Source organism: Aspergillus brunneoviolaceus, assembly GCF_003184695.1.
Source record: "Aspergillus brunneoviolaceus CBS 621.78 unplaced genomic scaffold BO95scaffold_8, whole genome shotgun sequence".
Taxonomy (NCBI): domain Eukaryota; kingdom Fungi; phylum Ascomycota; class Eurotiomycetes; order Eurotiales; family Aspergillaceae; genus Aspergillus; species Aspergillus brunneoviolaceus.
This window is the reverse complement of record NW_020290738.1, coordinates 327,125-340,268: the sequence shown is the minus strand read 5'-3', so window position 1 is coordinate 340,268 and position 13,144 is coordinate 327,125. Positions and strand designations below refer to the sequence as shown.

The 13,144-nt window shown below is 50.4% G+C and overlaps 4 protein-coding genes across 4 annotated transcripts; 1 reads left to right on the top strand and 3 right to left on the bottom strand.

The window, feature by feature from the left end:
* Window positions 1-344: 344 nt before the first annotated feature.
* BO95DRAFT_450144 (uncharacterized protein) lies at window positions 345-4,716 on the bottom strand (the record flags this gene model as incomplete). The annotated part of the gene is made up of 14 exons (XM_025587990.1): window positions 345-467; window positions 489-603; window positions 628-1,655; window positions 1,689-1,876; window positions 2,199-2,503; window positions 2,540-2,763; window positions 2,788-2,792; window positions 2,829-3,027; window positions 3,049-3,122; window positions 3,162-3,220; window positions 3,254-3,317; window positions 3,348-3,376; window positions 3,407-3,429; window positions 3,460-4,716. The coding sequence occupies 14 exons, from the start codon at window positions 4,714-4,716 to the stop codon at window positions 345-347; spliced, it is 3,693 nt and encodes a 1,230-aa protein (XP_025446131.1).
* Window positions 4,717-5,565: 849 nt separating this feature from the next.
* BO95DRAFT_381440 (high-affinity glucose transporter) lies at window positions 5,566-7,149 on the top strand (the record flags this gene model as incomplete). The annotated part of the gene is made up of 1 exon (XM_025583366.1): window positions 5,566-7,149. One exon carries the CDS (start codon window positions 5,566-5,568, stop codon window positions 7,117-7,119), a length of 1,554 nt encoding a protein of 517 aa, XP_025446130.1. The 3' UTR covers window positions 7,120-7,149.
* A 270-nt stretch (window positions 7,150-7,419) lies between these two features.
* On the bottom strand, window positions 7,420-9,083 carry BO95DRAFT_470899 (MFS transporter). The gene is made up of 4 exons (XM_025589547.1): window positions 8,917-9,083; window positions 7,826-8,849; window positions 7,650-7,770; window positions 7,420-7,589 (listed from the first exon to the last, which is right to left on the bottom strand). Exons 1-4 carry the CDS (start codon window positions 9,072-9,074, stop codon window positions 7,459-7,461), a joined length of 1,434 nt encoding a protein of 477 aa, XP_025446129.1. The 5' UTR covers window positions 9,075-9,083; the 3' UTR covers window positions 7,420-7,458.
* Window positions 9,084-9,678: 595 nt separating this feature from the next.
* On the bottom strand, window positions 9,679-10,669 carry BO95DRAFT_506707 (glutathione S-transferase family protein). The gene has a single exon (XM_025591211.1). The coding sequence runs from the start codon at window positions 10,447-10,449 to the stop codon at window positions 9,781-9,783; it is 669 nt and encodes a 222-aa protein (XP_025446128.1). The 5' UTR covers window positions 10,450-10,669; the 3' UTR covers window positions 9,679-9,780.
* Window positions 10,670-13,144: the final 2,475 nt, after the last annotated feature.

Sequence of the window (13,144 nt, the reverse complement as noted above, 5' to 3'; positions counted from 1 at the left end):
GCCGGTCTTCAGGCCTCAGCCAACTGGAAAAGGGGTTTGAGCCTTGCAGGGTCTTCAGTTTGTGGTCCAATGACCCACATTCCCCATTTGGAGGCTCAAGGTAAGCATATTTGTCATGCCGGTGGGATGCTTGCCACGACCAGAACCCTCTTCCAGTATTATAGATAATTTAATCTGCTTGAGGTGGCAAATCTTGGCCTCGGTCTTGAAGGATTCCTAGCGTGGGGTGCTACAGGCGATGCCCACAAGGAACCCTCAACAAAATAATATTGGCGTCAAGGATCGGTGAAAAAATACAGAGCGCTGAATTCGGGCCTAGATGGCCCGTCTTTGTGGGCAAATCCTCACGTGGAGGTGGAGGGAGAGAAAACGTCCAGCAGAGGCCGAGTGTCGCACGAGACTGCTGCGTGAACCTCCATCACAGCCTGACGAATTCGTTGCATCGCGCTCGCAGCAATGGGCCACGCCTCCCCCATGGACCTGAGGACCCCTAAATTCAGCGCCAAATACTGCTGCCTGGGCCCCGGGGGTTGCAGGCCATCGCTGAGCATGAGTGCTACGTGTATCACGGAGCTTATCACCAGTGTGCAAGCAAAGAATGGGCTGTGGTTGATGACCGAGGGCGACAATGACGCGAGTCGGGAGAGTTGGACGGCACTCTCCGCTACTTTTGCGGTGTGCAATTGAGGGTCCGGGGAAGTGGTGACGAGGGCGGGCGGCGACGAACAAAGGATGCGGCCGGTGATGGGGAGAAAGGCCAAAAGGCAAGAACGTGGGAAGTGCAGATAGATACTGGCGCAGTGCATCAGCATCACGGCCTGCATCATTGCCTCCTCCAAAACACCATTCGACTGGAGAATGGGGCGTTGACTGGATGGCAATCGATGGAACCACGCGGTGATGGCGGCGCTGAGTACGTCGAGCGTCTCCTGAGTGATATGCGACTCGCCGGCGCGCAAGCATTTCCGCAGCATCATGGCGGCTTCGATCCGGTAGGCACCGGGAGAGAACTCGTCATCTCCGCAGAACAGACCATTCTGTTCCATGTCGGCGAGGGTGGGCGGGAGAGGACTCATAATACAACCTGAGTGATACTCTTCTGGACCGCAGGGAAGGGGGACTTGGGGCGTCTCTCTCATTTCAAATTGGAGGTATCCATCGGCCTGAACAGCTGCGAGTAGCACATCAACCACAAAAATCTCCCACCACGTCCGTCGGAGACTCTCGGCCCTCAAGGGAGCGTCTACGCTAAGCGCATCGGAAGCCTCGCGACCGTGCAGACCCAATTCCAGCGCACACTGGAGGGCCTGGCCGAGACAAGACCGAGCCTCGTGGCTTTGCTGTCGCCCGTGTTGTAAGATGGCCAGAAGCAGGAAGGCCTGTGTCTTTTCGACCGTCAAATCGGCGGCCTGCACCGCCAGAAGTAGTGTCTTGCTGCCATCATGGAAAAACTGAGGCGACAAATAATGTAGACTGGTAAACTCCATGATATCCAGTAAGTAAGAAGGGGAATTGGATTCTAGGAGAGTTTCCATTGGGGGCAGGAAAGGATGTGCCTGGTGAAAGTGGAGGTAGTAGAGGGAAATCAACTGCAAGCCTTGTTCCTGTCCCCGGAGCGAAGCGAATTGCTGCAGATCATGTTCATGTTCATGTGGCTGTTCGTGGTGTTGTAGACTCTGCTCATTCACCTCAGCCATTGACTTCAATGGTACAGGTGAGGCGAGGGATAAAATCGAAGAAGATGGCAAGGCTGGGCGACATTTGCGACCACGGCGAGAGGGAATGAAGTGGCATGGAAGACCAATTGACTGGCACCGAGTACATCCAGCCAGATTGCCATCACATTTCAGGTGCTTGTCTCGGCAGTTTAGACAGGCTACAGGGGTAGTGCAGTCCATGATGACGGGATTGAATAGGGCTTGTCTAATGGGGAGGAGTATAATATAACATAAATACGGAGTATGCGTTGGAAGAAACGGTGGGTGAAGTAGAAAGAAGGAATAGGAGGAGCAGATGGAACGGATGAACGGATGAACGGATTATTCATTCCTCCGGCAACAACAAGATCCATCATCAACAACATCAACATCATCATCATGGAGTCTATAGCAGAAAAGACCATTTCTTTCTCCTTTCCATCCAGAGTCACGCTATCTATTCTACCTCAATCTCCAACTCTTCGTCGAGTTCACACAGACTACGCCCAACCCAGCACTTATACTTGCCCACATCCAATCGCCACTGCCCGGTTTTCACATCATACCATCGCAGCTCCGATCCAGGAATGGTGATAGTCACTTCGCGCGACTCTCCTGCAGGGACGGCGATTTTGGCGAAGCCGGCTAACGTTCTTGGATAGCTGACCAGGCCCATCTCCTCGATACGTGCCGAGGGAGCCACGTACACCTGCACCACTTCCTGCCCGTCGCAACCCCCAACGTTCAGGACCCGCGCGTGGACTGAAACCCTGGTCTCAGGAGAAGAAACAACGCTGAGGGTGCCGCTGATGCGAATATCTGCAAGCTCAAAGCGAGTATACGAGAGGCCGAACCCAAATGACCACAGAGGCGGAATCCCCCGGGCATCGAGATGCCGATACCCAACCAACACTTCTTCCCCAAATGTGTTGCGATCCTGCGCAGCCTCTCCAGGAAACCAGGCGCTCGAGCCATGATCCTCGAGTCGCTGGGGAAAGGTGATGGGAAGCTTGCCCGAGAAGTTGCAATGACCCAGGAGAGCCTCCGCCAGGGCCTGGCCGTTTTCCTGGCCCTGGTACCAGGCCATCACGATCCCTGCCGCGGCATCCGCCCAAGGCATAGTCACCGCACTGCCCGACTGCACGACGACAACCGTATTGGGGTTGGCTGCACAGACAGCGCCCACGAGCTCGTCGGTGCGATCCGGGAGCTGCATGTGGGCCCGGTCGCCTCCCTCCCCTTCGGAATCCTTGTTGTGGCCGACGACGACCACAGCCACGTCTGCTTCGCGGGCCGAATCAACAGCCTGCTCCAGCATCAGCGTCTCGTCCTGCTCCAGGGCGAGTCCCACGCGCACGCCCGATATGCGAGGGAATAGCGTGTTGTCGAAGGCGTCGACGAGCGGCAAGGTCACGACATTGTCTACTCGCAGTCGGTAAGAGCGGCCAGCCTCGAGATGGGTACTAGCGGTCCGGTCCTCACTCGAGCAGCCCAGGAAGCCACCAGTCACAACGTTCCACTCACTGTTATCGATGAGCAGCTCATCGTCGAGGAACAACTTGGCTTTTCCAGTGTTGGCTAGGCTCCAGGTGTAGCGGCCCGATTCGGATGGAGTGACTACTCCGACAGCCTGGTACGAGTACGGCCGACCCTCCAGCGCGGCTGGAATATCCCCATCACTCATGAGATAAATGAGCGAGTCGTCCCACAGACTGGTCGCCACGACCGGCCCCTCGAAAGCATGGCCTGCAAAGAAGCTCACGTGCAGACCCTGGCGGGATCCGTCCGGGACGGTCAATTGACCGCCCAAAAGAGGGGGGCGCAGACTGTCGCGGATGCCGGAGCGATATGTGAGCTTGATGTCCGGGTTCGCAGCCCGAAGCGCGTTGCGGAGACACTCTTCGGGCGTGGTGATGTAGAAAGGATTGACGGCGGCGCTGCCCGCTCCACCAGCCGTGGGCTTGCGCGCGTTGGGCCCAATGATTGCGATCTTCCGCAGCCTCGAGGGTTGAAGAGGCAGTACGCTCTCGTTTTTCAGCAGCACAAGGCCACTTTGCGCCGCCTCGCGCACGATCTGATGAAGCGTAGGGTCGTTGGTGGTTTGCTTGGAGGATACCTCCGTGGAATCAGAGGGGTTGTTCAGTAATCCCGTTTGTTCCAGGAGCTGCAGCATTCGTCGCACACTCGGATCGACATGTGTGGCCACATCAATGCGACCGGCCTGAATGGCGGCTAACAGGCGCTCGCCCCGACGTACCGGCGGACCCGGCATCTCCAGGTCAGTCGTGGCCAGCAAGCTTTCGACCGTACTGTTCAAACCTCCCCAGTCGCTCATAATCAACCGATCATACTGCAGCTCCTTTCTCAGCAGGCGCGGCAGGATTTCAGGACTGAGATCGGCATGTAGCCCGTTGATCTTGGGGTAGCTGACCATGGCCGTCCACGGCGCTGCTTCCGGTTCCTGCGCAGCCATGGCGAATGGCTTCATGTAGACCTCTCGCAGGGTACGCTCATCAATCGTTTGGTCGACATTGAACCGCCGAGTCTCGGTATCGTTCAGGATAAAATGTTTCATGCACGCCCCGACCCCCTGGCTCTGAATGCCGCGGATCATTGCAATGGCCATCACCCCGACCAGATAGGGGTCTTCCCCATAGCCTTCGAAATTCCGCCCGCCCAAGGGCGAGCGCGATAGGTTCATGGTCGGGGCCAGCAGGACCTGGCAGCCCTTGCGTCGGGTCTCCTGCCCCAGAACGGTCCCGACTTTCTCCACCAGGGCCGGATCAAAGGTGGCGGCCAGCGACACCCCGCACGGAATCCAGGTGGTCAGGGAGCCGTACGTCCATTTGGACCCGCGGGCTCCGGCCGGGCCGTCGGTCATCTTCAGACTGGGGATGTGTAGCCGGTCGATGTTGGCGGTTTCCCACATGTTCTTGCCCGCAAGCAGGGCGACTTTCTCCTCCAGTGTGAGAGACTGGAGGAGCTGGTTGACAGCTGACGAGGGGATATTGGAATACATTCTTGGCGGACAGGGAGAGAAGAAGTTTAGTTTGGCAGATTGACCATCCACGCACAGGGGAGTGGTGGTTTTTGAGGTGGTTTGTGTGCAGGCAGATGGTCCACGCATCCCTGCCATTTTTGACAGCATTAGCATTATACATGCGGTACAGACATGGATTACCCCGTTTAGACGTCAAAGTCTGCTGTTTCCTGGCCATCGCAGTGGCCCCATTCCTCGCGTGAGCCTCTTCCAGATCTCTCTCGTGTCGGCGATATAGTGGGGGGGGGGGGATTTCGCCGACTTAGTGGAGAAGACCCACTCAAGCCCTCATCCATCAACCAAGTGGGTCTCCCACATCGCGTGGGCATTGCTGCAATGACCGGGGGGTCCGCATCTCCAGTGACTAACTAGTGTGGGGAAGTAGAACACGGGGTCCTGGCTCGTCATTATTCTCTGGAGACAAATTCTCTCTCTCATTGTGTCTCCCTCTCTCTCTCACTATTGGTAAGGCTTGATTCAGTCTAGTAATCCTTCACGGCCACATTCACTGTTAAGCAGACGCCACCGGCTCGAAGCAGACATACACACGAAGGATTCCGACCTTCGCCAAGCAGGTGCGAATCCTTTCCCCATGAATCCGAGTAGCGATTGGATGGAACCATGACTGATAGACCTCTGTAGGATCATGCTCAAGGCATTATCATGGATCGGTTGCTGGCTCTCTCGTTGTTCCACGTATTGAGATAAAAGGCGGCGAAAGGTCCTTAGCAAAGAGGAAGAATCCGACAAGTCTGAAACCGCAAGCAAAACGTGGCTGCAGTGCTCTCCTCGCACCTCTACTTCCTCTCTTGCAGTTTCCTTCCACCAATGGCGGCGCCTGATAGCATACGGAGTCTCCCATGGCTCATCTGGGCTGTAGCGATCTTCGGGTCCCTCTCCTCCGCAGGGTTCGGGTTCGACCAAGCCTGGTGGGCGAGCATCATGAGCTCCCAGCAATTCGCCCGTCGGTTCGGACACTACAGCCACCCTCAAGAGATCTGGGTGCTGAGCGACCGGCAGCAATCGCTGGGCACCGGATTGGGCTATGCCGGGGTCATCCTGGGGCTTCTGTGCGCCACCCCGTTGAACGAACGGCTCGGCCGCAAGAATAGCCTGTGGATCCAGTCGGCCGTGGTGAGCGTGGGCGTGATCATCGAATCCACCTGCCAGACGAGCTATGCCCAGTTCCTCGTGGGCAAAGCCGTCGTCTACTTCGGCGGCGGCATCGCCTCCAACGTGATCCCGGTCTACCAGGGCGAGTGCGCGCCCCAGGCCCTCCGTGGGGTGATGGCAGGCACGTACAACGTCTTCCTGATGGTCGGCGGACTGGTGGCGGCCCTCATCGTCTACCTCTGTCGCCACATCCCCAGTGACTGGGCCTGGCGCGGAGTCGTGGTGGCGCAGATCGCCATCCCGCTGCTGAACTGGATCAGTCTGCCCCTTCTTCCCGAGTCACCGTACTGGCTGATGCACCGCGGACGCCTCGACGAAGCCGGGGCCAGTCTGGCTCGACTGCGCGGCATTCCCCTCGCGGACGCCCAGGTCGAGGTCGCTCGCCTTCAACAGCAACAACAACAACAGCAATCGCAAAAGCCACAGCATAATCAAGCGCAGCATCCCGACGAGTCCTCCTCCTGGGCTGTCTGCTTCACCAACCCCATCTACCGCCGCCGCACCGCCATCTGTGTCGGGGCGCAAGTCTTTCAACAGGCGCAAGGCATCTCCTTCGTCGCCAACTACCAGGCCGTCTTCCTGCAACAGATCGGCTTCCGCCAGGTCCTCCTGATGTCCGTGGTGGTGTATGTCATCGGGATCGCCGGCAACCTCACCGGCGTGGCCGTCACCGACCGTCTGGGCCGGCGGCTCGTGCTGCTGGTCTCCGCCGCCCTGCTGGCCGCATGTATGCTCACCATCGGCGGGCTGACGTGCACGCCGACCGACAACTACGGGAGACAGGTCGGCGCGGTGGTCATGCTCATGCTGTGGTTCTTCACCTTTCAGAGCACCTGGGGCCCGTTGGCGTGGGTGATCACGGCCGAAGTGCCCCCGGCCGCCGCGGTGCGGGAGAAGATGGTCACCCTGGCGGGGTTTGCGGCGTACGGCACGGGGCTGGTGATTGTGTTTGTGAATCCGTATACGCAGGCGGCGATCGGCGGCAGCGTGGCGTTTATCTATGGAGGATTGTCGGTGGTGGCGACGGTGTTCGTGTGGTTGGTGGTGCCGGAGCTCAAGCAGCGGTCGCTGGCGGAGATCGATGAGATGTTCGCCGAGCGGGTGTCGGCCAGAGCCTTTGGGAGGTATCAGTGTCAGAGCATGTTGTCCAGGAGGGACGTGGAAGGGAAGGCAGGATCTTGGCAGGAAGAATGCGTTGAGGAGCTGTGATGGGGATTGTACGTAAAGCTTAGGTTTATGAAGATGATGAAGAAGAAGGATAAGACAATATGATCAAGACTAGATTTCTACCGAATCCGACATACGACATATTGTACTATACCTGTTGGGTGGTGAGTCTATATCCACGATGCCGTATGTACTGTGTAGTACATGTAGGCCTATCTATAAGCACCACTACTGCCCAGATGATACGAAGGGGCTGATTTTCACAGTCATGCATACTTTCTTTGTCTTCCTTGTTTGTATATATGCTCTATTACTCTCAAGTCCTTGACTACAGGAGTCTATCCGACCCACTCCATGCCATTTAGTGCATCCCTGGCAGCCTCACGAAGAATAAGCACTATGCTTCCGGATCCGACCTCCCCACTTGAAGAACAGCCACGGGAGGGGCGCAAAGCACACAGCCAAGAACCCCAATAAGCTAGACGCCCAGCTATAGCCTAGATTGTGGTACACTGAGAACGTCGAATTAGACCTGAAGAAGAACCGGGAAGAGCTAGCTCAGGAGAACATACTGGCGAGAGTGAAAAGAGGGAACGAGCCGCCGATGCCGTACCGCAGCAGGCCATTGGCGGCCAACGCGGATGCTCCGAACTGCGCCCCATAGACACGCGTTAGATACAAGGCGGTCGACACCTATGATGATGCGGTCAATATGAGAGATACGGCAGATTGAGGAAGGATTGCGCACGAAAATCATAATGTTGGAGCACCCAAAGAGCCCAATGGCGACGATACTGCTCATCCAGTGCACATGGGGAGTCGATGTCCATGCAAACCAGAACAGTGCCGCCGGCATCCACGGGCTAGCCAACATCGCCGCCCATAGGACGCGCTCCGGTGGCGCGGGGGTGCCCTCTGGGTGTCGTTGACGGTGCAGAGCCATCGTGTACTGGTCTGCCGCCAGAAGCATCAGACAGCCCAGGGCGCACCCCAGCGCTAGGGCAATGAAGACCAAGCCGCACTGACCCGGCGTGAAGCCGTAGACATTGGTATACACGAGAGGTACACAGGCGAGGAAGCAGAAGAGGACGGAGAAGTTGAGCGAGGAATAGAGCGAGCAGAGTGCCACGATGGGCTCGGTCAGGAGCATGTAGACCGGTCGTGCTAGGGTGACAGTGAGCATCACTCTAACGCCGGCCAGACCCCCGGGGATTGGACTTGGAGGAGCGGGCAGTCCCAGTTTGACGGCGCGACGGTGGAGGATCGGGCGAGCGTAGGACTCCTGCGCTCCTGCACTGAACGCCCAACAGGCGGCCCCCAGAAACAGCGTCGTCCACTGCGACCAGCGCCAGCTCTTGTACTCGGCCACCCAGCCCCCGACCAGAGATCCGATGGCAGGGCCCATGAAGGCGATGGTCATGAGGATCGTCACGCCACGGCCGGTCGCTGGCCCGCTCCACATGTCCATGATTGTGCCCGCTCCGACAGCCAGCGGAGCCGAGATGAACATCCCCGCCAGCAAGCGGCACACGGTGAGACTTGCCAGGTTGTCCGAAAACCCGGCTCCGAGAATGAACAGCATTGCTAGCGGGGTCATAACGAGGTAGATAAACCGCCGGCCATAGGTCTCGCTGAGAGGGGCGGCGATCATGGGTCCAAAGGCCAATCCGTATACGTACATGGTGAAAGGTAGAAGCGATTTGGTGGAGGAGGTGTGAAATGCGGCTTGAACATGACCGTGAGAGGGCGAGTAGATGGCAAGTCCGAATGATCTGTACAATTTCAGGTACCTGACGTTAGCTTTGACACATACCCATTTCGCATTGCTTGTGTACTTACATCAGAAGACACAGTACCGAAGGGATCGCTGTATTGTAGAGTTTCTTATGTGTAGCCCAGTTCTGCGCGTTGGCTGGGTCTTCCGCCCATTCTGGAAGTTCTGGTGAGGTGATAGAGACCGCCTTGGGCTCATTGCTGTCTAAGCTGTCTGACTCCATCGTTTTTTTTTGGCCGACTCGTCTGTGCATGATAGTCCTTGGTATGAAGGGTCATGCATTTATAAAAGCTCGGGAGGAGTAACCATGAGTGCTATAGAACAAACGGATAATCGGATGTGGTGAAGTGGGCAAAGGCCGGCGGCCCCACTATTTCGGCGAAATCCTCCTTGATCGGTCGGACCCCCCCTGGATTACAGCGGATTTGGACGACGGCTTGAAGGGCTTTCTATGCTCACATCGATAGGGAGCAAGCCTGATCCTCTGAGTCTCGAACAGGATAATTCCTTCCACTTTGAAAGGTTGTTGGTCTTATCTTTAAAAAAAATTACAGTTTTCCCTCCGTTAGCCCGTTCCCAATGCAGTTTTATGTAGTCCAGTCGATTTCAACCAATTGAACACCGCCTGATTTGTTTTGCTCGAATGTTGATATGTTTCTGTCGTTGATATTCACCGAAACAAGAATCAAGCTGTATTTGCATACTAAGAACCCTATTGAAGACTTTTGACATCTGTGAATTCACCGTCATGTATCATTCGCGGACAAATCAGGATGCAGCGCCATCCAGATTGTAACCCGCACACCCTATGACACTGCAAGCGAGCTGCCCTTCTATAAAGTACTAAGGCATCCTGAATGCATACATCTATACTGAGCAAGTACTTTACTACCAGAACATCGCGCAAAATTCCAGCCAAGGACCAAGAACTACCTTGACTGCTCCTGCGCCATCGCCTCCCGCTTCTCCCGCAGCACCTTCTGCACCTCCTCCCTCGCCTTCATCCGGCCCATCCACGCCCTCACATTGGGATACTGCTCCTCCAGCTCCCGAACAACGCCCTCATCCCGCACCATGAGCGGCACCAACTCCTGCCACGGCACGAAGCACAGATCCACAAACGTGCACTTCTCCCCGACCAGCCACTCTTTGCCCTGCAGCGCGCGGTCCAGCACCCCCATCACCCGCCGGATCTCCGCCGTATACCGCTCGATCGCAAGCGGCACCCGCTCGGGCTGTCGCTGGAACCACCCCAGCTGCCCGTAGTAGGGCCCTTGCCCGGAGACCTGGAAGTGCAGCCACTGCTGGAGGTGGTGGCGCTCCGGGAGAGTCTCGTAGCTGAGCTGGTGGCTCGAGTCGTAGGTTTCGATCAGGTAATTCACAATCGCGCCGGACTCCCACAGCGTAAGGTTGTTCTGGTTGGGGTCGATGATGGTCGGGAGACGGCCGTTGGGGCAGAGATCCACGTAGGGGGACTTCTTGACGTCGGCGAAGTCGACCATCACCGTCTCGTAGGGGAGGCGGAGGGCCGAGAGGATGAGGGCGACTTTCCACGGGTTGGGCCCGATGGGGTGCGAGTAGAGGGTGATCGGTTGCATGGTTGTTGGGGGTGTACCGATGTACTATACCGTCGAAGAGAGAACTGGGTTGCGATGGTGGAATTTGTTCCAGAAAACTTCTTGTGAACTACCTAGTATCCTCCAGGGGTAATTATATAGGGTCGGGCTGGATGAGGGGTCCGGCCAGGTTGAGTGGATTGCATTCGCCGAAATCTCGGTTCATTCGCCGAGCATGCTGTAAGCGAGTCCTCGGATGGCAGTATTCACAAAGTATGGGTTCAGAGTTGGTTAAGGAGGGCAAAGAAGCAGATGAATCAGAGCAATAGGCTTCCTGGGACTGGAAGGGGAATTTGCCCATTGCAGTATAGTGTTCGGCGACGTGGTAGGCCTGGTAGGCCGATTATAAATGCACGCGAGGATCTGGTGCTGGTGAGCCAGCATAGTAGTCTGTTTCCACTACACAATAGCGGCCAGGAAATTCGTTTGGCTAGTACAGCCTGTGACAGTGCTTGAGACACAAAAGCCTCCGTAGAATGCCTGAGAGTATTTCTCATAGCAGAGGAAAGTGTTAAAGCAAGCCTTCTGCCTGTAATTGATGCGACCCCATCCGACCCGGTGGCATTATGCTGTGGTCAAGGAGGCCGACCGCTCCGGACACCGCGATTTAGAACCGCCAAGATAGCATCATGAACCTGGGGTCAGAACAGAGAGCATGATAATTTAAGCAGAAGTTCTTTTTTTTAGCTATTTTTTTTTATATATTTTTTTCTTTTTTTTTATTATTATTTTGTTTTTTTTGTCTATATAATTCCTATTATTTTCTTTTTATATTTATATAATATCTTCTTTTTCTAATATCAAGACTAGTAAGTTTAAGTAACTGGATAATATACTAGTTTCTATTTATTATAATTTTTTTTAGATTTTTATTATTATTATTAACTATAATTTACTTTTTTTTATATATTATGTAACTATTTATAACCCCTGTACTAATAATATAGAATATTAGATTACTATATAACTAATAGTATATAAAAATAAGACTTTATTTTAGCTTTGTTATATTTTAAATTAGTAGTATATTTAGCGTTTTTCTTACTATAAATTCAAGATAAAAGTCGGTACTTTTACTATAATTTAAATTAAAAATCCAGCAGAATCCCCGTATAAAATATTAACAAAATTAAATATATATTAGATATTTTATATATTAATAGCCTTCTAATTATATTCTATAATTTAATAATACCGTAATATTATAAGTATAATAATTAAGTAAAATTTTAATAAACTATATAACTGTTTAAATAATAAAGTAATATCTGTATTAGAAATAAGTTTAAAAATTATAATATATACTGTAATTATTATAATCTAAATAAATCTAAGTATAAGCCTATAATAATTACTATTCTTCTCTATAATATTATTAAAGAGTTAATAGACTAAATAGAATATATAACTAGTATTTAGTATAATAATAGTTAGTTTTTTTTATTAGATTAAATAAAGCTCTCCTTCGTTAGTTCAGAGAATTAAAAAGAATTTTTTTTATTTATTTCTTTTTTCTCTTTTTTTATATTTTTTGTTTTTATTTCGGACTTATATAGACCAGAGCTAAAAAAAGAATATTAATCTTAATTCTTTTCTAATCTTAGTTTTTATTTATATAGTACTTAGTTAGGGTTTGGTTGGGGCTGCAGCTACTATTTTATAGCTATTTTTATATTATTAAATACTAAGACTAGCTTCTAAATTGGTTTTATATAATCTTTTTATTTAATAAGATATTATAATTGGCTTTTTTAGCCTTTTATTATATATTATTTGTTAAGAATTTCTTTAATTTTATATTTTTTTTACTATTAATTATTATAAATAATAGTTATAAGTCTTTTTAATCTTATAATAATAATATATTATTAGCTGTTAAATAGAATAGATTGATATAAATTATAAGATAAATATTCTTTAATATATTAAATTATATAGTATATAATTTTCTTTTTTTAAAAATAGTATATTTTATATTTTTTTAATCTAGCTTTTTATTAAAATAATTTATACAGATATTTTATAAGCTTAATTATATCTAATTGTTCTTCTAGTATAATAGAGCAGTTTATTAAAATTAATTAATCTATTTTTTAGTATTCTATTATATATAAACTATAATATTATAGATCTAGTTTAAAATATTATATATCTTTTATATAACTGTATCTTTTTATTAAATAAAACTAAAAGTAGTAATCTTTAGATTTATATTTTAAACTATTTTCTAGCTGTTTAGATTTAACTTATAACTATAGCTTAAAAAATAGTAAAAATCCTATAACTATATTTATATAGTTATTAATTACTAATTCTGCTAGAAGCAGTAAGTTAATCTAATTTCTTTAATTATAGTTTATATAAGTTTTTAGATATAATTTAATAGTACTATTTATATATTTAATTATTTTATTTATTTAAAAATAATAAGCTGTAGATAATCTTCTAGTAATCTCTAATAAATTATATACTTTTTTTTATATATAACTTATAAACTGGATATTCTATTCCGAGATTATAATCTTTAAAAAATTATATTATTCAAAAACTATTTTAATTAAGGTTTTAGCTATAGCTTTAGTAGTAATCTTTTTTATTATATAAAATATTACTTTTTTTATTAGTTTATTTATAATTATAAGAATATTTATACGCAACTTATTCTTAGACAAATCAG